The 25,898-nt window shown below is 34.3% G+C and overlaps 1 protein-coding gene across 1 annotated transcript in view; it reads right to left on the minus strand.

The window, feature by feature from the left end:
- Positions 1-4,629: 4,629 nt before the first annotated feature.
- Positions 4,630-25,898, minus strand: part of LOC150076069 (alpha-catulin-like) — a 330,340-nt gene continuing 309,071 nt past the window's right edge. The window contains exons 14-18 of the mRNA XM_090387250.1: positions 24,624-24,701; positions 12,396-12,518; positions 11,511-11,594; positions 4,886-4,948; positions 4,630-4,789 (exon numbers count right to left, since the gene is read on the minus strand). Of these exons, the coding sequence (XP_090243376.1) occupies positions 4,724-4,789; positions 4,886-4,948; positions 11,511-11,594; positions 12,396-12,518; positions 24,624-24,701 (414 nt within the window). The 3' untranslated portion in view covers positions 4,630-4,723. The remainder of the gene's footprint in view (positions 4,790-4,885; positions 4,949-11,510; positions 11,595-12,395; positions 12,519-24,623; positions 24,702-25,898) is intronic.

Here is a 25,898-nt window from a genome sequence, read left to right on the forward strand (position 1 = left end):
GTAGCCAGGTGGGAAGGAGCAGCAGTGCATAGCACACGCTTCTTGTTTAGACCGAGGTTCGAGCCCGTCACCACCAAACACACAGGATGTGGAAAGGTCAGGGAATGACCACCGCATATTCCCGGAGCAATATTTTTTAGGAGCATTAGCAACTAAGCTAATGCTCCTAAAAAAAAAAAAAAAAAAAAAAAAACAAATAACAATCTGTGGCCATAATGCACCTCCCAAGGATTTTGCAGTACTGTGATCCAAGCCCGAGGCAGGATTTGAACCCGCGACCTTTGGGTTTCCAGGCAGGCACTTTACCCACCCGGCTAGCCCAAGTTTACACACTGTAACACTTTGTCTATGGTGAATGGTTCATTTTTAGAGAAGAATCACTGGACTTTCCTACAGATTACAATTTTAACAACAACATCATACTTGTAGATTCTTTGTTTGTTTGTGTATGTTTTAGCCGGTGTTCTTAGTTTGCCTGTAGTCTTAAATTCTGTTCTCACATTTTCCATAGGGTACTCTCAGACACTGCAAAAAACTCACTAGAGTTTACAAAATAAAGTGATGTTAGCTGATGGACATTTTTGTGAATGCAAAAACTTCCTTGCACAGCAATAATACCAAAAAAAAATGAGGTACCTCTTTTGAGAAGCAGGAAAGGTGAGGGCAATTCACAATTATTTACAATGAGAATGAACTAAAAAGAAATGAACTATCACAAACAGCAAAAAAAAAAAAAAAAAAAACCCTCCAAATTTATAAGATATAATCAAAAGTCCTGTTTACCAATCAAAAAATGAATCACAATTTTTCCCCCCTCTTGTGTGTGGCTGCGTGGCTGCATATTACACACAAAAATAGCACATAAATAAATTTTTTGGATGCTTGCTTATATCATTTTTAACCCATGATAGTATTCCATTATTTCATTATAATCAGTTATTAAATTAAAAAGATCATATGAAGTGAAAAAAAGCAAACAGCTAAAAAAAGAAAAAATCTTATTTCATAAACCCGTCAAGGACCCAGCCTGGTCTCATCTTTTTCTCTCCCCAAGTTTTTTACAAGATTGTGATCTGTAGTGTCAATCACCAAAACGATTTCCAGTCACAATCTTCTAGGAATCAAATTAAAAATTGAATAAAAATTGAAGTTACATGACTAATAACATAAAACAACAAAATCTTTCAACTTATATTTACAACAGATTTAACCACTTTCAGTCATTAAGCTTGCTGTTTCACTGTCAGTCCAGTGTAATTTATGTGTTGTCAATGCAACCTGTTTTATTTAATTTTTAATTAAAAATACTAAAAGACAGTTGCCTTATATAAAAACAAGAAGATGAACAGTATTACTACAAATTTTCAGTGGTTTCTGTAAATTTGTAATAGTAGTTTTCTAAGATAAAGAATTTTATATATATATGGAAGTCTTAAAATAGTTAAATAAGAAAATCAATCTTGACTTTATGGAATTATGATTAATTTTTTAACAGTAATTTTTTAACTGGTTCAGTATTTTTTTTTGTTTGTTTTTTTAATTAAAAGACAGCATGATATATCAGCATCACAATATTATATCTAATGTCAGATAAAGATGGAACTATGGAGGCGAAGCCTTGATGGGACCCAAATGAATGAAAAATACAAAGATATTGCAGTTGCCTCATTCAGTTAATGTTCTACCTTAGAGTGGTATTTCCCAACCAGTGGCTCACAGACCCCTGTGAATAACAACTATATTTCTAATCTGTATAGTAAGCAAAATGGAGAAAGAATCTAGAGAAAAAATGGATTTCACAGGGGTTCTATAACCAAAAGGGTATTGAGAAACACTGCTTCAGGGCACTGCATTTTTTAGTTTTGACCAAAGCCCCAAACTGGAATTAGATCAGCATTTTTTTCCCTATCTGGTATTTTAAGTTATATTCATATTATAATACCAACCTCATTTTTCAGTCTCAGTCCAGAGATTCCCTATCCCCTTGCCCCCCACTGGAATTGGCCCAGTATCAATCATATCACTTAAATTTTAAGTGATATGTGCATATCAACTTAGACAGAACTACTGCTCATTTTTATTATTCTAAACCTGATAATAAAGACAAAACTTTTATTATCATTTTTGGATGCAAGGAACAATAACACTGACTTTGTTACAAGCTCTTCTACTAATGGAGTAAAACTGTAAATGTTTTTGGTTTCAGCATTTTAACTTTCTTTACTATCTACCTGCCCGCTACCTTTTGGTTTTTGTGATAATCCCCCCCAACCCCCGGATGATTCTCATTTTGTGAAATTCTTTTCGTTCGATTATTCCCAATATATTCCATTCCACATATTAGATGTGTTTCTACAAAACAAGAAGAATGAACTTCCATCAGAAAGTACCCAAAATTGGTTTTAAATATTTCATTATTCTAGGATCTATAAGTGATCAATTCACTTACTATATAAATATGTACACTAATTACTACAGCATGCTGTAATGTTGACATAAGAAAAATTAAAAATTAACTTTGAAGAAGCAGGGCAAGATTAGAGATTGCTTTTAGTTAAACATGGAGGAATTTAAAGAGGAATACAAAATTGGATAAATTTAAATGGGGAATAAAATAGTATTAGAACTCATAAATATTCTAGCACAAAAAGAAATTGCAGCATGCAATGGTCTAAAAGGTAATTTCAACATATTGTATTAACTTGAAATAACAACAGAACTGACCTATAATGCACAGAACCAAGTTCATCAAAAGATTCCATAAGAAAATAGGAGCCAATACTTTTAACAAATTTGCATCTAAATAATATCTACTTTTTGCATAGCACCCTAATAGGAGACAAACTTCCTCAGTCAAAAATAAATTACCTAGCTTTAATCCAGCAAATTTACAAAACATTAAAATAATCATAAAAGACAATTTAGCTTAGCACATCTGCCTAAAATGTATCAAAAATCAACTTAAAAGATGGAAAAATTTATAAAATTATTCAAAAGTAAAATCTATAGCCAGACACCAGGTTCATCTCCAGCTTAAGCCCATGGAAAATCAATATGACAGCCAGGAATGCTGGCTAATCAGGAACATATTAACAGATTTGCTAGACTATATGATTTTCCAAATCACTTAAGCATATTCTTGTATATTCCTTATACTCCTATGTTCCTATTATTCAATTTACCATTTACACTTTATTACCTGAATTTATCAGCGTAATATGCTATTCATCATTTTGATAATTAGCATATGGTATCTCAAGTATACTGTTATAATTTAAGTAGTGCATAATAATATGTATTCAATTTTTTGTTTAAGAGAGCCAGCTGTCTTTTCTGCACACACACAATTTTTTTTTTTCTTTTTTTGTTGGTCTTGTATGATGTGCATATATATATTTAAAACTGATTAACAAAGAATACACTTAATACTATATTAGTATAGTTCAGTGGTTTTCAACCTGTATTCCATAAAACCCTAAAGTTCAGCAAAGGGGTCTGAAGGGTTCCATAAATGTTCTATACTTTTTTTTTATTACTGATTTATTTAATTTGTACACATGTATAAAGATACTGGGTTTCCACAGAAAACTTGAGTTTGCAAAAGAGTTCTGTGGCCAAATAAAGGTTCAAAAGCACTGGTATAATGTATTAAATACTATTGGTATACCTGTACTGTTTTCTTTACAGCAAATTAATTTTTGTCATTCATTTGCAGCATGGTTTTTGAATTTCTTGTATAGTATACACAAACTTGTACCATTCATCTCACACATATCTTATAATTACTGCATGATGCTGTCAGATAATATTATTAAAGTACATAAAAAAGGAATTTTACTTTTTAAAATACTGTGAATGAACTTTTAAAATACGTTGAAAAATTTATATAACCATCATTTTATCATTTTTCACACACAGTTTTGAGCCACAATATGAAACTTTAAGATTAATATGCATGAATTACATTTTTCAACTCTTCCACTTATACAAATTTGCTCACATCTATTATTTCTTACAAGACCAGTTTTATCCACAAAGTACATTGATATGAGGCACACTGCAATGAGAACACCATTTTATCATAACTTTGCTTAAGATGCTACAATACTGAAGGCCAAGATAATTTATTTAATAATTTAACTTTTTTTTTCCCATATTAAAATAGCAAAAAAATTGATGATCATAAAGAACCTGTTACCATATTTTGCTTCCATGTGGATGCAAAAAATAATTAACTAATGTTCTTTATTATAATGCTAGACAGACTGTTCATTCTGCTACACATAAAAACAAAAACTACTTAGCTTTTTTTTTTTTTTTAAAAGGCCTTTACTGGCTGTCTTCTTTTCTTTTTTTTTTTTTTTTTTTTTTTTGGCTTTTCATGTGTATTTATGAAAGAAATATTCTGAGTTTACTCAAAAATATTCTTTAGAATAAACTAAGACAGATTCAATATTTGTTGTAGAGCGAAAGAGCAATATGTACAGTGAATTTCACCCTCAAAGCACAGCTTGGAAGGAAAGAATGCTTCACTGGCAAATATCTGACATGTTTACACCTATTAAAAAAGCAGAACAACTGCTTTTCATCTTTAAAATCACCATCCCTATTACATACATATGCAAACACACGCATACACACACATAAACACAATATGTAGCCCTTGTGAAGTCCAAAAACAAGCTACCTTCTCTGCTCAGTCTTGTGCTGAAGGTTCATTTTTTTAGAAAAGAAATGACACTCGGGTACGTCGAGGTTCACCTCTGGCCCTTCTAGGGCCCAGCCCATACTGTCAAATGTTGGGATCAGAAGCGCTCTGTCCGCCATCTTTAAGAGGTAATCCCGTAGAAGCTGTAGGTCCATCGAGATAAATATAATCTTCTGCATCATTACGATATAATGAAAGAGCACGAGACCTGCTAGTAATTCCTCGGAAATCAAGATTAAACTGAAAGAATTAAAATTTAATTCAATATAAATGTATATAATTTAATTTTAAAACACACACACACAATTTTACCTAAAGTCATGGGGCACTTGTAGTTATGAATAAAACATGTATTTATTCAAAAAATTAATACTGTGTTGTCTCACCTTTGGCTACAGTGATTGCTTCAATGGGTTGTGGAAACTTCCTACTAATTTCTGGTAGAAGACTGATGTTATTCTCTTCAAACTGAAAATCCTTGCTTTGTGACATGAAGCATTTTCACGGTGAAGGGTTGCTTCCATAAAACTGATACATAAAGAATTGCCCACAACATCAGTGTAGAAGGCAAGGGTGATGATCATGAATGCGGTGAAACCAGAAGATCTAGCCTATACCATAATAAACACCCCAGACCACAATACCTCCTCCTCCTCCTCATCCCAACTTTACAGATGGGACAACACAATCAGATGGTAAGGATTATGCAAGCATAATCCAAACCTGTCTATAAGAATGGAATAGTGTGTACTGTGACTTGCTGCTACACAGGGCCGATTTCCATTTATACAGTCCACGTCCCGTGAGCTTTGCGCTGTGTCAATCAACAATGTACATTTGTTTTTGTCATCAAAGGTTTGTGGGCTACAGCCCTTCAATGAAAATTCAAGGCATACCGCTTTTTACTTTTGGAAACACCTACAGTTTTGTCTGTAGCCACTTGAAGCTACAAATTCTGATCTACAGTTGATGGTGAGGTGAGGTAACCATCCATCTCAAGGCATCATGTCAACTGCTGTCAGTCAGTATTTCAACTGCTGTCAGTCAGTATTTTATGTCTGTCTGGTCATTTCTTGGCTCAGTATCACTGCTGGATTTCCATTTCTTCAAAACAGTGCCAACTGTCAGCTTGAGAATATTTAATTCCTGAACAACACCATCATGCATAGACATTTTCTTCACATGACATTCAACTATTATTCCCCTGTGGAAAAAGTGGTTCTTTCCTTGCATTCATTGCTATACATTTGAAGTGAATTCCAAGCTTTTTACTGATCCTTTACAGACCAAAATATTTGCATATTTCATAGGCACACAATTTCCTGCAATAAGAGGGGTGTCCCAAAACTTTTGGTAGAATTGTGTATATACACAAAACTAGCATAAAAATTTCCTATTTTAATAATAGGATATATAGCCTGATCATCCTAAGCTGTTATGAATACTAATATAACTGTAAAATGAAAAAAATTTTTAAAAAATTTTAAACAAACAAATCTTATAGAATTGGCATTAGCTGAGGCATATGATGCAAGAAAACAAGGTTATACAGCAGTAGGCAAAAAAACAAAAAACTCCTTCCCATTTCACCCATATGGTCACTCCAAATGTTTATCTAGTTCAGCCTTAAATTTTAATTAAGTTAACAACTTCCACAACAACAGATGTAAGTCTATTCCAGCAATCAACTACCTTCTGACTAAAGGCAAACTTCCGCACATCTATTCTGCAACTGTCTTTCCTCAATTTGAATCTATGCCCCCTCAGGTTCTTAATCTGAGCATGTGGAAGTATCCTGTCAGCATTGAGCCTGCTCAAACCATTCAAGGCCTTATACACCTCAATCAGGTCACCTCGCAGGTGCCTAGTCTCCAGATGCTGCAACTTGCAGAACTTAAGCCTTTCTTCGTAAGCGCAGCCCTTTATTCTTCTCACCAATCTTGTTGCCCTTCTCTGTACTTGTTCTAGCAACTCTACATCCTTCCTAAAATGAGGCCTCCAGGCCTGTACACAGTACTCAAGGTATGGACTGACCACTGCCTTATCTCAAATGATTTTTACTTTTTCATATTTGGTTTATATATTTATTAACTAGTGAAACAAGGAAAAATATACCTACTTCATTTGGATAAAACCACAAAATTTAAAATTTAAAAGGAGAGAATAAATTGTAATAATAAAAATTTCATTAAAAAGCAGTTTGTCGGGTAAAAACTAAAATATTGTTTATACACAATTTAAGTATAAGGTTAACTCGTTAATAACACCTAACAAAACTGTCTTCTCTAAGTCTTCAGCTGTGGTCAATGTAATGTGATCTCGCTTTCCAACAATGGTCAATGATTCATTTTCCTTCTAGATCATGTAATTTGCACTATGAACATTCATGAACACCCAAATAAGGTTCTTAAAAAATAAACCATTAACATCAGTGATATCAGAAGATGATTCAAATGTTTCAAAGATCAAAGACAGTATAACTGATAATTGTGATAGGCCTAGAAGCAACTGACAGAAATTCACAGCTCTGGATGAAGTCAACCAAAACTCAAGGCATATAACAACTTATCACCTAATGAATCAATTCGATTATTCAAAAAAAAAAAAGTGCAATGAACTGATTAGGAGTATGTGATTGCAGAAAAATATGCAATAAATGGATACCAAAGCTACTGATAAGAGAAAAAGGAGAATCACCAAAAAGAGACTTCTTTATGATTTTAAATACTACTTAGGAGTCTTTTTTAAAGGAATAATAATGAGGTATTAAGACATAGATATTTCATTTAGAATCTCATTCTAAACAAAAGTCCATAGACAGGAAAATCATTATCTTTCCTCTGTGTACACGCATTTGTGTATGTGTGCATGTTTGGAGAAATGAGAAGAAACAGACCTCCATGTTTTCTGACATGGTGAAGTTTTAAGTTTTATGGATTTCTTAGAGAGGTCACAGTATTAAAGAACTGTACTGTCTAAGATTAACATAAAAGACACAATGTTAGAAAGAAACCCAATGACACTGCATTGTGATAATGCAAAACTGCACATCATACAGTGAGAAAATTTTCTGTTTATGGTGCAAGGGAACCAAAAAAAAAAATTAATTATTATTATTTATTTATTTATAAATATGAAATAAAATACTCCCTCCTCACAGTTACCTATCCAGTAATTAACAACTTGCTAGCTAAGAGAAAACTTCCTGAAATCTAGTCTAAACCTCTTCCCCAAATTTGAATTTATGGTCACTTGTTCTGTAATCATTTATAACAGTGACTTTATAACATTTATAACAAAGACTTAGCAATTATGCTTCAACCTTCTCACAGTACAGTGTAAACCTGATGAGGAGGTTAAATGTGCAGTACACAACTGGGTTCAAAATACCCTAGAGTTTTGTGTTTGAACACAAAATTGAATTAAACTACTGAACACAATTTTTTATGAAGTAAGAAGTAAACAGACATTTTTTGATTGACACTTATACATAAAAACTAGCAGTGCTCTCTGAAACAGCAAATAGTTGCTTCATGGATTATCCTATTTTGGTTTGTAATGGTGACCCTAGGGGCTGCATAAAAGAGAACTATAAAATATAGAGTCATGAATGAGAAAATGATATGCAAATTGATTTAAAATACCATAGAAGCTGGCTGGAAAGTAAAGAAAAAAACTGTGACCAGTCAGACAAATAGCTTTCCTCCTCAGCTGGTATAGAAAGAAAAGCATATCCTGTTTTTTGTTCGTGTTGTGTGCCCATATGCATGCACTGTTGAGATCATATAATATTAATACAGTCGAACTTGGTTATAACGAGCATCAAGGGACCAACAAGATGTTCTCATTATAACCATTACTCACTATATCAGTGATGAGTTAAATGTGCCTCCTATTTTTTTTTTAATTCTCAAAAACTTGATAAAAAGATAGATTCAAGAAACAAAAGAAATATTGTTTCTTTTGTTTATTATATACTACAAATAATATGTAGTATATACCTACATATTATTTGTATTAATATTCTTGTATTCAGATTTTAAATTGATCCAGCCAACTGTCGTTACATACAAAATCATTGGGTCCAAATTGTTTAGAAAATTTTTCTGCTTGGGCCTCCAAGATCTGATCGTCTATTGAAAATCCAACACTTTTTTTGTGTAGTGAACCATTGAAGCAATGCTTCATCATCGTTTGTAACCTCGCAATTTCTAATTTTTTTATAAGTTATGTTCTCTACCAGTGCCAATATGTAAACATGTTTATTCTTCCACAATGCCATTACTGTTGAAGAGGACAAAAACGTTTTACACACTTCAGCATTTTTTGCACCACAATCTTAACTCACAAATAATTTTGACTTTTTCGCAAATCAAGAGAGACTTTCTTTGTTAGTAGGCATGTTTCCGAAGGAAGGGTTCATTTCTAACTGATTTTATTTAAAATGACAGTAAAGTGATCTGCATACAAAGTTCTTAGAAGTCCCGAAATGCATAGAAAGTTCTTAGATGTCCGGTTGACAAAATTCTTAGAAGTCCCGAAATAAATTTATGGTTCAGTGAATACAAGAAAATCTGTAAATAGGGTAAGGTGATAAGCAGAACAGCAATGCACTATTGTACAGCTCCCATCCCTGAAAGGACAAGATCATAAACCGGCTGCTAATCTGATGCAATGCATGTGGTCATAAAAGCTAAGTCACCCGTTTCATTTTTGTCTATTCCAAGAATTGGGTTTTCTCGACCCTGAGCAATTAAGAATGTTTGCATAGTTACCAAAATTTGTTCTGTATATCCGTGTAGTGCGCTCATTATAACAGTGAGCAATTGTACGGGAATACACATAAATTAAAATCATTATGGCATTTTGCTTGTTACAGCCGTGATCTCATTATTTCCGTGCTCGTTATAACCAATTTCGACTGTATTAGATATCTTTGATACTGCCTAGATCAGAGGCAGACAAACTGAGTCTGCAACTGAGCTGGCAATAATTTTTCACATACCACAAGTGATCTGAACCTACATTAGTAATTTGTACATAACATAATTATTTTAGTGTTGCAAACGCTAAGTTCCCTTAGTTTGGCATGCAATATTTAAAAAATCAATCACACACTTTCCTTCATGCTTTGCAATAAAAGGAAACAAAAATATGGTGTTATAATATTCACTTGGCATTTTATTAATTTTAGGCCAAAATAACAAAAAGGATCCAGACCACAATGAGTTATGTTTTTCTAATAATGCACCCTGATGAGTTTTGCATTTTCTAATAATGGACCGTGATGAGTTTCATATTTTCTAATACAGACTGTGAAAAAAATTAATTGATGACTTCTGGCATCAATCCACAGTGAGAACTAGATCAAGGAAATGAACACCTGATCCCTCCCCCTCATAATAAATATTACAAGGGGGCATCCTGTAATAAAAAAAAGTAATCAAATAACACTGCCCATTATTAGTGTTATCATTACAATTTTTGAGGCGCCTCCATAGCCAGGTGGGAAGGAGCAGCAGTGCGTAGCACACGCTTCTTGATTAGACCGGGGTTCGAGCCCATCACCACCAAATACGGAAGATGCGGAAAGGTCAGGGAATGACCACCGCATATCCCGGAGCAATATGGCCTTAGTTGTTAATGTTCCTAAAAACCAAATAACAAACAAACAAACAACAATTTTTGAGTTGCCCTGAAATACAGCTTCAGATCTGAATGATGCAAGTGCTTATGTTTACAGGTTAAGACCTGTGGCATATTAAAATGTTTCGGGAATAGGAGATGGGTATCCTGTCTATCCACACTCAGATGGGGTTCAAACCAGCTGTTGTAGGATTTTAGGCACATCGGCAACTTACACCATATTGTGCATTACATTATGTTTGTAAATTGCATGTGTTCTGTGGCCAATTTGCTGTTTGCTGGATGAAAAAACCATGCTACCCTCAACTGCAACCAACTAACTCAGCCATGTTGTCCAAAATACCCATAAAAATTTCTCATGTCATTGACAGGACTAGAACTCAGGTCTTTTCCACCCAGTGTGGGGAGGACAGTGATTATACCAACTGGGCTACCCATGAAGGCATTTCAAACAGACTTAAAAAACATATTGGGTGAATAGAATAATCCAGTTTTGGTTAAAATTTCTCTTTTCTGGAGAAATAAGCAGTCTGAAATTGAACCCTGTGGTCTAATAATGCTCAATTCAGCAAAACATTTTGAAGCTTTTTTACTAATTTGGGGGGAAAAAAAAAAAAAAAAAAAAAAAAAGGAATTTGGCCAATCTTAATATTAATGTATTATTGCTTTTAATAGCCCTAAACTTTTTAAATGGTAATATCAGATAATTTTTCATAATTTTTCAATTAGATTTAAGTAATGTTTTAGACAAGGACATAAAATTTTATCAGAGCATAATAAGCTAAACAGATCCAGTGTCCACTCCTTTCTTTATCCTCTATATAGGGAGTAATACAATGAGAAAAGTATATAGAGAATTTTACTAAAAGTTTCAAAAAGCTCATGTCTTGTGATGGCTGTTAATTTTTTGAGATAATTGTTTAAGAAATCACTGAATATTTAAAACCTGGATTTTGTGGACAGTGTAATAAAGTAACAGTAAATGTATAAATACTATAAAAACAAAGGACAAAAAATAATGAATGTACCAATATGGTATTACAGTATGCATTGTTCATAAAAGATTAAAATGAGAATACTGATGATTACAACAGTACAATCAAAAGAAATAAATACAATTTAGCCACTGGAAGGGTTTTATATTAAAAAAACCAACCTTTGTTGCACAGACCAAACAAGTTGTGACTACTTTGGAAATAATATTCATCAGATTTTTGGTCTCCTGAATGACATTATCTACCTGAAAATAAATAAATGAAAAATATATTTAGTTATTTTTTTTCAAGGTTCAAACACTTCTCAAAAATGAAATGGTATAATATATGTGACAGTGTTTAAGTGACTTACAACTGTTCAGATAAACTCTCCTATAAGAATCTAATTAATATTGGTTATACAGAGAAATGAAGCTAGGCTTTTTCTGCACCAATCAAAAATAAAACTTTCCCTCCTTCCACAATCCAGCTAGATACCTTAATTTCTAGAATTTCAGACAAAAGCTGTCCTCATATTTTCTAGTTTCATCACTTATATGTGGGCTTCCAATTTGTCTGGTATGTAGCAATCTATTGGGAAACTATTTTTCAAATTTTGTGTAAAAACTTCACTGATAAAGTTGTGATGCAGTTTTTTTTAAGAGAAAAATGCACTGCTCATTCTTTCTCTATTTAAAGCTGGCAATTTACTGTTCAAATTACCTGCACACCAACTACCAGCAAAACACTCAACTATTATTCACAATGAATACAGCTTTCAAAATACAAAGGTATAGGCTTCCAGAATTGTGAAGCTACTTTTGAATTACCCTGTATATAAAACATTTATGACTGGCAAGAACAAATATTTTTTTAATATTTGTAGGTAATTCCTTTTCAATGTGATCTATATGAAAAATATAAAAATTATGAAATTAACAAAAAAGTTGAAAACAATGCTGAAAAGCAATTTGGCTATTTCCATATCCATATATCAAGGCAGATGTACATGCAAATTTGACTCTTTTTATAGTTTAGAGAAAAAAAAAAAAAAAAAATCAAAATACCTTTGTAAATGTAGCTGCTTTTCCTACAGTAGGGTTTTTGACTGTGAACTGTAACTGTTGAACAAATGTGGGTACCTTATCAAGGTATTCTAGAAGATCTTTCTTATGTTGACTACCAGGTACCTAATCAAAACAAAGCAATTTAATAAATAAATATAGGACATCTAATTTTCACCAGTTATTATATTAAATATTCATTTGAAGAACTAAAGAATTCTAATACAAAATCGTTTCAATAAATAATTCTTTCAACCTATTATAATAACATTAAATAATGTACCAATCTCCAGAAAACAGCTTTACACTGGAGGGTTTACAAATATAAATTACATCATATAACACAACTAAGAATTTAAAATAAATTAGAGTGAATAAACCAAGAAAAATTAAAATGGTTGTATAAGATTATATAATCATACTAGTAAAAAAAAAAATCTCAATGCAATATCAAATAATTCTTCCCATTTATCTTTAGAACAGCAAATAAAAAAAAAAAAAAAAAACCAGATTGCTGCTATTAGATGTATGTTTCTCTGAAACTAGATGTGAAGATGGCTTTGCATCTAGTTCCTAATAATATTTAATACTAATATTACTTAAAAAAATGACAGATTACTACCATCTTTCATGTTTGTTAGTGGATTGCATAGAGGGCTTGCTTATAAACAAGCTAGAAACTTTTGAACCACTTGTTATTTTCATTTTTAAAGCAATTATACCATTTCAGTTTCATCATCAAGAGAACCTGCAATATGCTAAGGAGGTATTAGATATCCACATAAGAGCATCTGTCTTTAGCCAAAGAGTAATCACCTACAGGCATAAGTTATCACTTAACTTTAAGTGATAACTTATGCAGAGCATAAGTACAGAGCATAAGTAGATTTAAAGAAGGATTCATAAATAGTTGTAAGTAGATAAAATATAAAACTAGGGAGGTATAATTTATTTTAATTTATTCATTTTTATTTACTTGTCTCTTTTATATTTATTTATTTATTTATAATTTTTGACAGCAGATGTGTAGATAGAAATTTGCTTCAAAATCTATATAAGCAAAGCTTATGTAGCATCTGTATGCCTTGCTTTTCCTTGCATCATCTTACCATTTTAATATAATAACAATTTTTGGAAAAAAGTTTTTTTTTTGTGATAATTTTAAGGTTTTTCACTTAACACACATTTAATTTAAGTCAATATGAGAGAAATAACAATCATGCTGTGGAGAAATTCTATAAATTCCTTGCAAGTGATAACAAGATTGCTAAGGTTCATATTTACCACCATTACTAGTCATACAGTTCAATATATACAAGATGTACATTAATATATTACAATAGGTGTTATACTGGTTATTATGTATAATTACACATATCTGATAAAGGAGGAGAGAAATACTCCATGTTTTGGGATGTTATTTACTGTTGAATGGTCATAATTCTTGTAATGCTTTCAGTAAACTTCGTAACTAAGTGTAAACTGCTCTTGCTAATTACACTATGCAATCTGGTGGTGGTGGTGGTGTGTGTGTGTGTGTGTGTGTAAATAAGTTGCTATTTATGGAAAGGATTAACCATGATAACAGCTTAAAAGAAAAATATTACATGCACTATATACTACAATGAATAATACATAAAAAAAAAAACTGAATTTTCAGGATGATCTGTTCTGAATGTGTTCAACTTGAATGTGGCGGTATGTGATGAAACTTTTGGCCAAATCCAAATATGAGATACTGCTAAGTGCTACAGTAAATTCCATTCCTGCTAAGCACTTGGGAGACCCAGGGACTTTCACTGTTACAGCCACCTGTCCAAGTTTTTAGGTAAGTTATGTTTTTGCTCTTTCCTACATTTTAGTGTCAAAGAAAGTTTTGTTTTCAGCGAATTGAATGAGTTGAATAATTTTCAGTTAAAAGGAATAAAAATTTATTTAAAATGCTATGAGTGTGTTCAAAGGAAATGGAAAAAAAAAAGAAATGTGATTATACAAATCTGTTTGTTTGTTTGTTGTTTGGTTTTTAGGAGCATTAGCAACTAAGGCCATATTGCTCCGGGAATATGCGGTGGTCATTCCCTGACCTTTCCGCATCCTCCGTATTTGGTGGTGACGGGCTCGAACCCCGGTCTAATCAAGAAGCGTGTGCTATGCACTGCTGCTCTTTCCCACCTGGCTACGGAGGCGCCTTATACAAATCTGTTTTTTGTTTGCTTTTCAGTGATGCTTTAAAAAAATATTATTCTGAAAAATAATTGACCAAAATCACTTATTTTTGCAAAATGATGTTTAACAAGATTGAAAAACATGATTACCAAATAAATTGCGTTATTTTTGTTTGTTGGTTTACTTTTACTTTCCATTTAAAAAAAAAAAAAAAAAAAATGTTGGGTATTCTCTTCGACCAGTCACAAAATTTGTCATTATGATGATTCAGTCATATCAGTGACAGAAAAATGCAACTGACTTTTTTTTGGATGAAAAACACTTTTAACTGGAATGTCAGGCTCATATACCACTGAAATAGAGGAAACTTTTTTCCTCTGTATAGAGGAAAAAAGTTAAAAATTAGGTTTCCTCTTATGTGGTTGGCAAAAATTTTGCACCATTAACTGTAATTACTTTGCCTTTTCTGACAAGCACAGTGAGCTGCAAAAACTTTGCTGTGAAAGATGCTGTTGCAATACATGTGGAAAGAAAATCAGCTCCAATCAGAGGAATGCAAGATGTCCGATTTTCTTGTGTAAATCATCTCTAATCAAAATTCAAAAGTTATGTACTGCTGGGAAATTTTTAACAATGACTCAAGATTTCCCACATAGAGAAACAACAGCTAAATGCCAAGTATCATCTTACATTGATAAAAATTTAAAACATCAGTTTTCCATTACTGACAAGTATTTTGCAGCCCACTGGCTGCAAAATTTTGACATTAAACACGACCGTAGCAATGTGGACAGCAAGAATGAAACATGCATGACTTTCAGACATAAAACAGCTCTGATTAAAAATAAAATGTCAAATACTGCTTGAAATTTTTTTAATAATGACCCTTCATAGAGAAACAAATATTAAGGACTAGGTATCTTATGGTGTTGGCAAAATGTTTTGATAAATTACTTTACTGTTGCCAAGGCGGGCTGCAAAAAAATGCTGTTACACATGGCTGTAACATATGTGGAAGAAGAATCAGCACAGACAGCAGGAATTTGTGCACTAAGTCTCAGTGGGGACAGTGAAAAAAGTATGGCCATAGTAGATGAGGCAGAAGAATGGGTTCTGATAGTAAATAAAATTTGGTTCTTTTCACTAATTCACATATTTACATATTTATAGGAATGCCTTTGGTAAATAAAAAGAAGTGTTATTTATTGAATAAATATATCAGCATACGAAAAATTTACACAAAAAAATAGCAAGTTTCATTATAGCTCCGTTCAATTTTGTTGTAAAAATGTTTGCCTGTAGTTGATTTCAGCAGTCTTTAGAATTAGACAAGCCATTTACAAGTTGTGGAATCCAATTCAGATTTTGAATTAAACTGAAAACATATCTTGAATAATCTGTAGGAAAATACACATAAAATTCTATGTCATTGGTCGAGGAATAATAGCAACTTCAAAATACACTGCATTTAGAATAATCTGATACTGAAGTAATGAGGATAAACTGTATAACAGTTTGAATTTGTTAGCCGTTAGAAGCTGGAAAGCTTATAAACAGGACTATAGTTAAGTATAATTCTTGAATATTATTTTTTTGTTAGGTTCTGTGGCTATAATTAATTGTTCCATAAATTTTAAATAATACACTAAAGTAGCTGGGAGAGTATAGTGTTATTATTGTGTTTGTGACAGCAGGAATTTGTGCAATAAGTCCCAGCAATATGCCATCAGGAGACAGTGAGGGAAACACAGCAATAGTGCTACTGTGGAAGCAGCACTATATTGAGGTATAATGCTGTAGGTTTAATTTAATTTTTTAATTTAAATTATGCCTCAGACTAGAGCAAGAACAGCAAAGCATATATGCTAGAGCAGTTAGTTTGTTTTGGTTGTTTGGTTTTTTTTTTTTTTAGGAGCATTAGCAACTAAGGCCATATTGCTCTGGGTATGCAGTGGTCATTCCTTTCCACATCCTCCATATTTGGTGGCTCACGGGCTCGAACCCCGGTCTAATCAAGAAGCGTGTGCTACGCACTGCTGCTCCTGCCCACCTGGCTACGGAGGCGCCCAATCAAATTTGTCAGACAAGACTTTCCCTTAACAAACCCACATGCTGTGTCTGAATTATTACTGCAGTCTTGTCTAGATGATCCTGCAATGCATCTTTAACCAGTGACTCCATTATTTTTCCCGGAACACAAGTTAAACTAACTGGTCTATAATTACTGGTGTCACCCTTAGATTCCCCCTCTAAGTTAAAAACACTTTTAACTGGAATGTCAGGCTCATGTACCACTTAAATTTTTTTCCAACAGCACAATTCTGCATAGAGGAAAAAAGTTAAAAATTAGGTTTCCTTTTATGTGGTTAGCAAAAATTTTGCACCATTAATTGTAATTACTTTGCCTTTTCTGACAAGCACAGTGAGCTGCAAAAACTTTTCTATGAATTGGGATGCATTTGCACATCTCCAGTCCATGGAGACTTCTCCTAAGTCCAAGGATGCTTTCATAATTATGGCTAAGGGTTTGCTTATTTATTTAGTAAGCAAATCCTTAGTGTTTATTTTATGTTTTATGAATGAAGTTTGCTTGAAGAAAATAAATAACTTTTCTCTTTATATTATAGGAAAATCATGCAATCAGAAGTGTTCACAAGACATAATATAAGAAAACAGTACTGAATTTAGCAGTCACACAAGCATGAATCATAGTCATTCAAAGCATGTGTACTTATGTACCCTCACATTCACCACTCAGCTACCCAACCTAATTCTACCCTCATGCACCCAGCTGCACGAGGGTAGAAACAAACACAAGGTACTAGTTATAGCTGGTTATAGCAAGGCACCATCCAGACCAGAAAGTTCCTAAGGGCAGGTTAAAACTCTGTCTTCATTAATTCCTCTAAATCCACTCACTATTGAGAATTCACATGATTCCATTTACATGGTAAAACCATCAATATACAAGTAGAAGACATCCTTATCTCTCTTATTATTGATTCAAAGTATGCTGCAATCCCTCTAGTCCAACATTTCTTTCCAGCCAAAAATAGCTGGAAAAAAATGTTGGACCCTCCACTACACACAGGATACATCAGATTCATTTTCATTCAAACCATGGATCTAAATGACTTCTCCATAATCCTATTTTAAATTTAAGGATAATTTTTTTTTATATTCAAAATTTGGAGCTCAACATGACTAATCACTATAATCATCATCACACTAGGTCTGATCCTTCAAAGTTTTCCAGTGATTTATGAGGTTATTTTAGCTTGTAGCCCCTTTTTTTGGCTTCCTTTATTCATTTGGATTACATATTTTTAATTTGTATATTCACATCTGATTAGCATGATGAGCCAGTTTTAATTATTCATTGCATAATAATATTTCCTTGTATATTTTTCACTGACTTTCGTCAGTTCCAAGGATTAGACAATGTCAGAACGAGGTTGTTGTTGTTATTTGGTTTTTAGGAGCATTAGCAACTAAGGACATATTGCTCCGGAGATATGCGGTGGTCATTTCCTGACCTTTCCGCATCCTCCGTATTTGGTGGTCACGGGCTCGAACCCCGATCTAATCAAGAAGCGTGTGCTACGCACTGCTGCTCCTGCCCACCTGGCTATGGAGGCACCATCAGAACGAGGTTGCCAAACATTTTTTTGGTTCTTGGTTGTTGTTGGTATTGAGCTTAACGACACAAGGGCTACTGAGGCAAAATTGTGTCTGTTCATTGTTTATTTACATGCAACATATAATTATATATGTTAAATTATATGCTCCTGTACAGGTCAATAGGTTTTAGGTATATCAAAAGTTCTTCTATGTTTGCTTCATTTCCTATGAAGTGAGATAAATCATGAGAGATGTTCAATGTGGAGAGAGATTGAAAAGTGTTAGAGTGGATGGTTGAATGTAAGGGACAATCGACCAGAAAATGACGGACCGTAAGTTGTGTCAGACAGGATGAACACTGAGGTGGGGTTTCTCCCAATAGTAAGAAGAGATGTGTATGATGAGTGTGTCCAATTCTAAATCTTGCCAATACTACTTCCTCTTGTCTGTTTCGTCGGAAGTCAGAGAACCACAGCTTTGGTTCTTGCTTTATCTGGTAAAGTTTATTGTTTATGTTACTTTTCCAGATCTGCGACCAGTTGTCGTAGCATGCTTTGTGAATGATAGGTTTATAGTCACTGTAAGGACCCTGAGGATGTTGTGAGAGAGCGGGTTGAGGATGTTTAGCAGCAATGTCAGCACTTTCATTTCCTGGAATGCCAGAATGACCAGGGATCCAGCAAAAACTGATTGACTGATTGGACACACTGCAGGAGATTAACTGGGAATGAATGCATTTCAAGATAGGATGGGATGGGGAGATGAGAAATTCTTCCTTATGGCAGACACAGCACTGAGGGAGTCTGTGTAAATTATGGCAGGTGAGATGGATAGCTCAATAATTTTACTAAGTGCTAACTTGATAGCATATAATTCAACAGCGAAAATGCTGTAGGCTAATGGTAGTGAGGCTGTAGTAGTAAATGAATGAAAAACTGCAACAGCACCTACTGTACTGGCAGTTTTTGATCCATCAGTATAGATTTTACAGGCACAGGAGTTCAGAGTAGCACGAGCTGAATGAAACTGCCTGATATTGCAAGGAGGTATGACGTTTTTCTCCCACTGAAGAAAATGTACATCATAAGAGGCAGATGACTGGTTGGTTATTGGAAGTTTAATGGCGCATCAGCATCTAAGGCTATCGTGCGCCATAAGAGGCAGAAATGTATGTCCAAGGTGGAACAGGAGCAGTTGTGTCCTGAAAAATATCACTTAAATCAATATTCCAATTCTGAACAAGCTCTTTAATCCTGAGTGAAGCAGGTCTATTTTCATTTGGTTTGCTCTCATAGAAAAAATCCCACTGAGTATTATAAAGATACTCCCAACTGGGGTGCGATGGAAGACTCTGGATTTTAGCAGCTTATTGGAGCAGTAATGTTTTCCTACGAAGATGTAATGGAGGATCATGCACTTCGATATAAGACTTTGGATTGGAGAAGTCCTGAAAGCACCCAAAGGAGTCCTCAGAGCACTGTGCTGGATGATATTTAAGACATTGTAAAGTAGTGCTTCTGGCAGAGTCATATACTAGACAACCATAATCTAAGCGTGAACAGATTAAAGTTCTGCAAAGGTGAGGTAAAGTATATCGATCCGCTCCCAAAGACATGGACAAGACTGATCGAAGTATGGTCATATGCTTTAGATAAACATTCTTAATTGACTGATGTGAGCTTGGAAATTAAGCTTGCTGTCTAATATAAGACCAAGAAATCTGACGTTAGTAGCAAGTGGGATTAAGAGTATTGTTGATTTGTAATTCAGGATCAGGATGGAGAGCCCGACGCTTGCAAAAGTGGGTGGCAGTGCATTTCTTTTCTGATAGTCGATAACCATTCCTTAAAGTCCAGGATTCTATTTTGGTTATGGCAAGTTGGAGTTGGTGTTCAATGGTATTGATACTTTGAGCATGACAGGAGATGGTAAGATCGTCTGCATACATATAAGTTTCAACAGTTTTTGGAATATCGTGTGTCATGCTGCTAACTCTAACTGCAAAAAGTGTTGAATTAGGTATCCCTGTGGGACTCCTCCTTCCTGAATGTGAAAAGCAGAGAGAATGCTTTTATACCAGACCTGAAAAGTGCACAATTGCAGGAAATTTTTTATTATTTCAGGCAAATGACCCCTAAATCCCAGATGGTAAAGATCCATAAGAATACCATGATGCCAGGTAGTGTCAAATGCCTTTCCAAGATCTAAGTTGACCATAATTAGATGTTGCTTCCTGACAAAGGCATTGCGGATATGAGATTCGGCTTTGATGAGCACATCTACGGTTGATCTATTTTTTCGAAAGCCATACTAATGATCTGGCAGGAGATTCTGTGACTCCAAGATGTAAGTGAGCCTACTATGAACCATCCTTTTGAAAATTTTACCCAAGCAGCTCATGAGAGATATGGGCCTATAATTTTGAACCAGGGTAGGATCTTTTCCTGGTTTTGGTATGGCAATAATAAAAGAATGGCGCCAGGAAGAAGGATAAGCATTTTGATAGAAAATTCGATTGTAGAAGATCAACAAGTAAGCAAGTCCTTTTCAGGTAAATGCTTCAGTTGTTGTTGTGGTATTTTCTGGTGCAAAAGCTACTTAGGCCATATTGCGCCTCCCAAATTAATTGAGTCACTTATGATAAATATAAGGGGAACAGTTAGAAATGGTCATACATTTGAATTTGTTTTAAATAGAAAAAGAATTCAGAGAGATTTGCTTCTTTACCTATGATACTATTAAGAGACAAGATGTTGTAGATCTGAAATGATACTGAAAGACGTTTGTCGAGCATTGTTGAACAAGCTACTTAGTATATGTTTACAGTAAAATATATACTCAAGAAGTATATGTTTTACTGTAAGTGGTTGTGAGCAGTGCACACAAAATGCTTCAGCATAATGTAATAAATACCATCTGGGCCTGCGGCACTATTGGATGATCTATTTAATGATTCTTTGAGTTCTGTTAATGTAAAAGGTTGGTTTGTACGGGAAGGTACGCCGTGTGAAGAAGTTGATTTTATGCCGTTATGCAGCTGTTTGATGTTTTGGAAGGTGGATGCATAGGAAGCAGAAGCAGAGATTGTGGCAAACGATTCTGCTAGTGCATTAGCAACTTCTTCAGGAGTAGACATGTCTTTCCATTTCCAATGAAGTATTGGAGAGGGCAGCCAAGCAAATTTGCCGTTTAGGGCCTGTATCTTTCTCCAGATGAGCTGGGTATCTGTGTCTTTGGTGATGGTTGAGGCAAAGGCAATCCACGAATCATGTTTTGCTTTCCGTCTAATTTGCCTTGCTTTAGCTTTTAGTCTCTTATAAGTGATTAAGTTAGTTGTGGTAGGATACGTTCGGAAATTATTCCACATGGTTTTCTCCTTTTTGGCATGAAGGCAGTCTGTATTCCACCAGTGATTCCGGTGAATGCGATATGCCTTGGATTTTGGAATAGAGCCATTGCAATATTCTTCAACTGCAGTTCTGCAGTTGACGAATAGTTCCAGGCATGAGACACCCACATTCTCAGGATATGTGACTTTATGTTCAATTTTGTATTTTTGTATTTTTTTTTCCCCATGTGGAATTGGATGCTGTCAGAATCTGATTGGTTATGTATGCAGTTACATCATTAATGGGTTGTTTTTGAACATAAAGTCTGTCTAGTTATATTTGGGCAGAATAGCCATGCCAGTTTGCCTTTCTAAACTTCCAACTGGATCGTTGGTCTGGATTTACAGTTACCCCTGTTTGTAATGTGCAAATAATCAGAAAATACCACTATTAAAGGGATTGGTTAACACTGACCATGTCATGATTGGAAAAATGGAGATGAGAAAATTGACAAGTCAATCACAGAAGTGGATCCTGTAGGTAGGTAGATGTATGTGGGAGATCCAGAGTTTAGTAAATTTAGGTCATTGTTATTCAAAAACTCCTCAATTAATTTGCCTCTTGCGTCCATTGTAGTGGATCCCCACAATGAATGGTGGCCATTAAAATCACCGAAAAGACAAATTGGTGTTGGGAGTTGTGTGAGGAGATTGTCCAGTTCTGAATGAGGAAGCAGCAGAGATGGTGGAATGTAAATAGAAACAAGGGTAACTGAATTACCAACTTCAATACGAGCTGCCACAGCTTCTAGGGAGGTTCATAACTGGATGAGCCTCGAAGTAATATTTAAATTAATAAGAATAGCTACTCCTCCACGTGCAGGAGATTCTGATCTTCTATCTCGTCTGTACATGATATAATTTGAAAATTTTGGTGAGATCTGTGGTGACAGGAATGTTTCCTGTAGGCATATGCCTATGGGATTAAATTGGGTGAGTAAATCCTTCAAGCCATCTGAATGGCTTCTTAGTCCTCTGCAGTTCCATTGTATAATGTTTTGCATTATTTGGGTTTAGTTGGGGAAGATTCATCTGACTGTTTTTTTTTTGTATAGGGCATTTCTTCCGGTCTTTTTTTGGGAACATGGGGCGTCCAGTATCCGCTGTGTCATTGGCATGAAGTTCCAAGATGGGTTCCTCATAACCTTGGTGTTCATCCACTTCCATACTGTTAGTAGGTGCTTCGGTTTTCTTAGTCTTTAGCAATTTTCAATTTTTCTATGTCACTCGAGACTGTTGGGGTATCAGTTGGAATACTGACTGGAGTGTCAGTGGTTTCACTGATTTTAGTTTTAGGAGTGTCTTTTCCAGATGTTGATAGGGTTGCTTTAACCCAGTTAGCAAGAGAAGTGTTGTGCAGAATTGACACATCTGTTTGAACTGCAGTTGACTAATAGTTCCAGGCGTGATACACCCACATTCTCAGGATATGTGACTTTATGTTCAATTTTGTATTTTTGGATTTTTTTTTCCATGTGGATGGCAATTCTGGAGTGCTAAATATTAAGATGATGGATCTAGTAGGAATGAGATTTCCATCTTTTTTTGTCATTAACCATTTGGCACTGATCACTTTTTGACTGCTAAGCTCTTGAACTAGTTCTTCCTCAGAGACTGTAAGTAGGTCCCACTCTGTGATAACAGATGAATTTAAGGTGTGGATGAATTTAAGGTGTTGTGGGGAGTAACAGATACTGGCAGCCTACCAAACGTCTTTGTTTTTAGCAGCCATTCAGAATGTTTAGAGGAAGCTGTTTCGATCAGGAGGTCTCCCGATTGCAGTCGTTTCACCATTTTTGGTAATCCGGCAATGGATTCTAAATATCCTTGAATTAGAAATGGTGATAGCTTGCCTACAGGCTGTGTGGATGGGGAGTGTATTACCAAAACGTTTGGCAAGTTTGTTATTTGGCTTTTTAGAAGCATTAGCAACTAAGGCCATATTGCTCCGGGGATATGCGGTGGTCAATTCCTGACCTTTCCACATCCTCCGTATTTGGTGGTCACGGGCTCGAACCCCGGTCTAATCAAGAAGCGTGTGCTACGCACTGCTGCTCCTGCCCACCTAGCTATGGAGGTGCCGTTTGGCAAGTCACGGCACTGTTCTTCCCTCCAAAGTCTTTTCGGTTGGTTCATGTCATTGTCGGTTGATGTGTCTGGCCTTGAGTTTAAAGCCTCTAAAGGTGGATATGCATTTATATCCATGGTTGCTCCTTTTTGCCCTAGAGGATAACTTTTCCCCCAGGTTATTGGCCCTGCCATGTGGAGAAAGGAGCAGTGCCTCCTAGTGACCAAGCGGCTAGCCAAGTTAGTTAGTTAGTGAGAAAGCTAATAAATATACAAAGAAAAAGAAAGGTGGTTTCCCTTTCTGGGTTCTCACTCAAAATCTGTTAAGTACAGAACCACTTACAGTAAACTGATAATAATAAAGACACTAAAAATTAAACAATTTTTTTTGGTTTTTTTTTTTTTTTTTTTTAGGAGCATTAGCAACTAAGGCCATATTGCTCCGGGAATATGCGGTGGTCATTCCCTGACCTTTCCGCATCCTCCATATTTGGTGGTGACGGGCTCGAAGAAATTAAACAAAACGAAATTGCTGTATATATCATTTGAGAAAAATTGCTTGGCACTTGGGGCCTTTGGTTCTTGGTGTTAAGCACTGACTTTAATATCATGAAGGTGTATATTCCTTCTTCTTTTTTTTTTTTTTATTTGTTTCAGTGATACTAAAATGCTTTACACTGTGGAACAATACAATTTTCCTCCATAGCAGTCTTTCTTTAATTTAGAATTTCTCTGAGGTTGCATCTTTACATGTTTAGCATTACTTATATTATCTTTGCAAGTAGACTATTCAGATTATCCTGAATTTAATAAGTGGTCTGAAAGAGCACATGTAAATGTATGTAGAAGTTATATAAAATTAGGAGTGGATTGCAATGGTTCACAATTTGCTGTTTGCAAATTCATTCAGTTCTATAATTTATAAGCAAATATCTATTTATGACAATGCAGTTGTCGAGAAAAATTATTCTAAAGACTGTAATAATTACCTGATATGAAAACTGTCTTACTAATTTATATAACTTATTGGCTTCCTCTGCAAAAAATTCTGCTTGAGTAAACAAATCCTGTAATATAAACAAGAATATGTCATAACAAAAACACAGTGAGTAAACATGTAAACATTTAAATATTAAACATATTTTTTAAAACTTTAAGAAATACTGATACAGCACTTTTCAACTTAAGCCTTATATTAATAGTTAAAAGTTTTACCAGTATGTGATTCTGAACTAAAAAAAGGTACAACGTACCTCGAGTTCTACACCAACCATCATCACATGTAGTACATTCAAAAAATTATTGGGATGAATTTTTTTAATTAATGAATGTGTATGCTTTTAAAATTATATTTTCTTTAAAACAGTGTCCTTGAATAGCAATACATTTTTGCCTAAAATTGTAAAGTTGTTAATGCATTTAATGAAGCAGCTCAAACTTCATTATTATCTCTGAAATTGCAATAATGCAGCAAATATTTTATCCTCAAGAACATAAAACAAAATGGCAAAATATCTGGTGAGTAAAGTGGAAGTTCTAATGTATGATTAAAATGTACTTATGTGGGTACATCATCACAGAGTAAAATCCAGTTCCTTATGTGTTCATTTTGTTGGTCTTTTTCTTCTTATTTCAATGTAAGAGGTAGTATTTCAATGTACAAAGCTGTTCAATGTATAAGCACTTCAATGTACACGGTTTTGTCACAGTTCAGCTTTATAGCATGAATTCAAAGTGAACAATGCCTCTGTAGCCAAAAATACTTCCACCATCACTTTACCTTTGTTCAATATTATATAATATTATTAATAATATTAGATAAATAATAAGAATAATAATATTAAAAGAATAACAGATATATATATAAATAAACTTTCATTGATACTCTGTACAGCTGAGAAAAGAAGGCTTCACAACTTCATTGAAACTCATTTATTGTAGCCATTATACAAGCACAAACAGTTAGTAATGAGGTATGCATTTATTTTTGTGGCAGCAACAGCCAGCCTTAACAATGTTTGAGATTTCTACTTCACTTGCCATTTGTGTTTTAGTATGATCCACAAACCAAAGTCTCATTACCTGTAATAATTTTCATTAAATACCTCTCTTTTTTGTTAACACAAGTAATTAAGCCACCAGAAAAAATAATCTAAGTACCCCTACAATTCTCTGTCAAATGCTGAGGAACTAAGTGTTGACAAACTCAATTAATTCCTTATATATATTACTATTTATGAATCATTAAAAATGTCATTAATTCT

The sequence above is a fragment of the Mastigoproctus giganteus genome, chromosome 13, assembly GCF_048544385.1.
Source record: "Mastigoproctus giganteus isolate SK-2022 chromosome 13, ASM4854438v1, whole genome shotgun sequence".
NCBI lineage: Eukaryota > Metazoa > Arthropoda > Arachnida > Uropygi > Thelyphonidae > Mastigoproctus > Mastigoproctus giganteus.